The 2,968-nt window shown below is 35.8% G+C and overlaps 1 protein-coding gene across 1 annotated transcript in view; it reads left to right on the top strand.

Annotated features, from left to right (window-relative positions):
* Positions 1-2,818, top strand: part of LOC128250022 (uncharacterized) — a 7,900-nt gene extending 5,082 nt beyond the window's left edge. The window contains exon 2 of the mRNA XM_052974624.1: positions 1,973-2,818. Within this exon, the coding sequence (XP_052830584.1) occupies positions 1,973-2,361 (389 nt within the window). The 3' untranslated portion in view covers positions 2,362-2,818. The remainder of the gene's footprint in view (positions 1-1,972) is intronic.
* The last annotated feature ends 150 nt before the right edge of the window (positions 2,819-2,968 follow it).

Below are 2,968 nucleotides of genomic sequence, written 5' to 3'. Positions count from 1 at the left end.
AGAGAGAGAGAGAGAGAGAGAGAGAGAGAGAAAGAGAAAGATAATTTAATAAGCGGAAACAATACAAGCATATATATATATCTCACACAGAAATTGACCCATATCCACACAAACAGGGAAACAGGAAGGAGGAAAAAACTAGTCACTGTGTTAGTGAGTTATTGTACATAGTTATATTAAATAGATAGATAGATAGATAGATAGATAGATAGATAGATAGATAGATAGATAGATCGATCGATCGATAGATATGTAGATTGAAAGACAGATAAATAGATAGATAAATCGAGCGATCGTTAGATAACAACAAAGATAAATAGATGGATCGATAGATAGATTGATTGCTTACTTGATTGATTGATTGACTGATAGATTGATGCCATGACAGACAGATAGAAGGCTAGATACATAATTAGGTAGGTAGGTAGGTAGGTAGGTAGGTAGGTAGATAGATAAATAGATAGATAGTTAGATAGATAGATAGATAGATAGATAGATAGATACATACATACATACATACATACATACATATAAATATATCTGAAAACCTGACACGAGCGTTATTCCCTGAAATGTGAAGAAAATTCATCAGCCCGTGCAGACCGTGTGGAGCGCAAAGAATTCGATTCTTCACAATGACAATGCACCCTGCCACCGAAGTCTCCTCACTTGTGAGTTTCTCGTCCAAAACAACTTGGTATCGCTTCCGTACCCACCCTATTCGCTAGATTTAGCCCCTACGAACTTCCATCTCTTCCCCAAGATGAAAATTCAGCTCAAAGGTCCCCGCTTTAACACCGTGTTCAAGACCCAGAGCGAATCGCAGGTCCTCGATTCACTTACGGAAAACGACCTCCAGACCGGATTCCAAAAGCTGCAGGAACGCTGGAACCGGTGAATTGCTGCGCAAGATATTTATTTGGAAGGAAGTGATGTTAAAACTTAGGTAAATAAGTTATTTTTATATTAAACATAACTCGTCCGGGAACTTTTTTTTGATACCACCTCGTACTAATTAAAGAAATACCGGAGCTCGACAAAGATAAAAGAGAGGAGGGAAGAGGAAGAATTTGAAAGAGGAGTTACAGAGACAGGAAAAGTTAAGGCTATAACTGTGCTAACGGAAGAAAGAAAGTGAAAAGCGAAAATGCTGGTGAATAAAGAACAAATTGTCTATATTAAAGATTGAAGACTATTTTGGTTAAACATCGTGCGTAGAAAGAATGGAATCGTTCATTAAATGCTATGGTTACAATTGGATTACAATTTAAGCTGTGTCCGGGTTTACTACGGTTCTGTAATTGGTCATCGTTAGGGAAGGGCTAGTGATGTGAGAAAGTGAGGGTGATATGCCACCCGATGTATCTTCGATTTTTTAGAATGAGAGTGGATCACTGCTTTTGGAAAGCTAATCCAGTTATTTAAATTCTATTTTCTATTTTTTCTATTTTTTCTATTTCATATATATATATATATATGTGTGTGTGTGTGTGTATGTATATATATATATATATATATATATATATGTGCGTGTGTGTGTGTGTGTGTGTGTGTGTGTGTGTCTCTTTGTGCCTGTGTTTGTCCCCTATCACCGTTTGACAAGCGCTGTTGGCGTGTTTAAGTCTCCGTAACTTAGCGGTTCGGCAAAATAGACCCGGTAGAACGAGTAGTCGGCTTTAAAAAAACTAAGTCCTGGGGGGCGATTTACTCAACTAAAAACCTTTCAAGGCGGTGCCCCAGCATGGCCGCAGTCAAATGACTGAATCACGTAAATGAACTAAAGAATACACACACACACACACACACACACACACGCACAAACATATATATACACACACACACACATAAAGATAGATAAATATACAGGCATGACAGAAGTAAATAGACACCCCATAAAACATCGTTTTATGTTTATTGTAATTTGTAATGGTCTATGTTTTTTTTTTTATTAATTGACGTGTTTATGTTTCAGGTTCTATATGTGACTGTTTAATTATGCCATGTACAAAAGAAGCCTTGGAACTGTCTGAATTTCAAAGAGACCGTATTGTGGGTCAATCTGAAGGTGGACATAATCAGCGTAAAATTGCAGAATACTTTGGGATCCCACAATTCACCACAGGGGGGAAGGAATCCACATCACCTCGCCCAGATCAACCAGCGCCCTCTGACAGAATCCTCCAAGTGTGGAGGATGATCCTTGTTGCAAGGCCTCTAACATGGCAGAGCAAGTTGATGTCAGTCCCAGAACAGCTGTCAGGTATCTCCACAAACTTGGTTACTATGGCAGAGCAGCAAGAAGGAAGCCACTTCTTCGATCAGCCAACATCAAGCGGAGAAAAGACTGAACTAGTGAGATGATGGAGAGGCCATTAACATTTTGGGACACTGTCATATTCTCTGATGAGTCCAGATTTGCTGTATTTCCTGACAGTAGTCGAATGTCGGTCTGGAGATTCTGTGATCAAGAATTCGACGTGAAAAGATTGCAGCCAACAAAGAAACACGACAGCTATTCATTTTTCTATCTTGATATAATAAGTATTTTCATATATATTCATTTGTTATTTATTATTAGTTGATATGTACATTCATTTTATTATTATTATTGTTGTATTTTGACCTGAAGATTAACTATATTTTTGAATAGAATTGACTTTCGATTGATTTAATCGATTTGGTTATATTTTATTTTCTATTTGAAAATTTGGTTATGAAACACGTGTAGTCGTTTTATTATTATTATTTTATGATTTTTACTTTGTATTATATTATACTTCTTTTTAGTGTATTTACTTATTACTTTTTCTATATGTGACTGTGGATTTTCATGGATGAGTTCATGAACTTTTCTCTAAATTATATATTTATATATTATATACTGTGAAATTAATTTAATTTTAATTCTTGATAAATTGAATTTAATAGAATTTTTACCTGTGAATTTGGATATATATCATATATATAT

Source organism: Octopus bimaculoides, chromosome 19, assembly GCF_001194135.2.
Source record: "Octopus bimaculoides isolate UCB-OBI-ISO-001 chromosome 19, ASM119413v2, whole genome shotgun sequence".
Lineage (NCBI taxonomy): Eukaryota > Metazoa > Mollusca > Cephalopoda > Octopoda > Octopodidae > Octopus > Octopus bimaculoides.
Note: the sequence above shows the minus strand (reverse complement) of the source record. Positions and strands in the feature narration are given on the sequence as shown.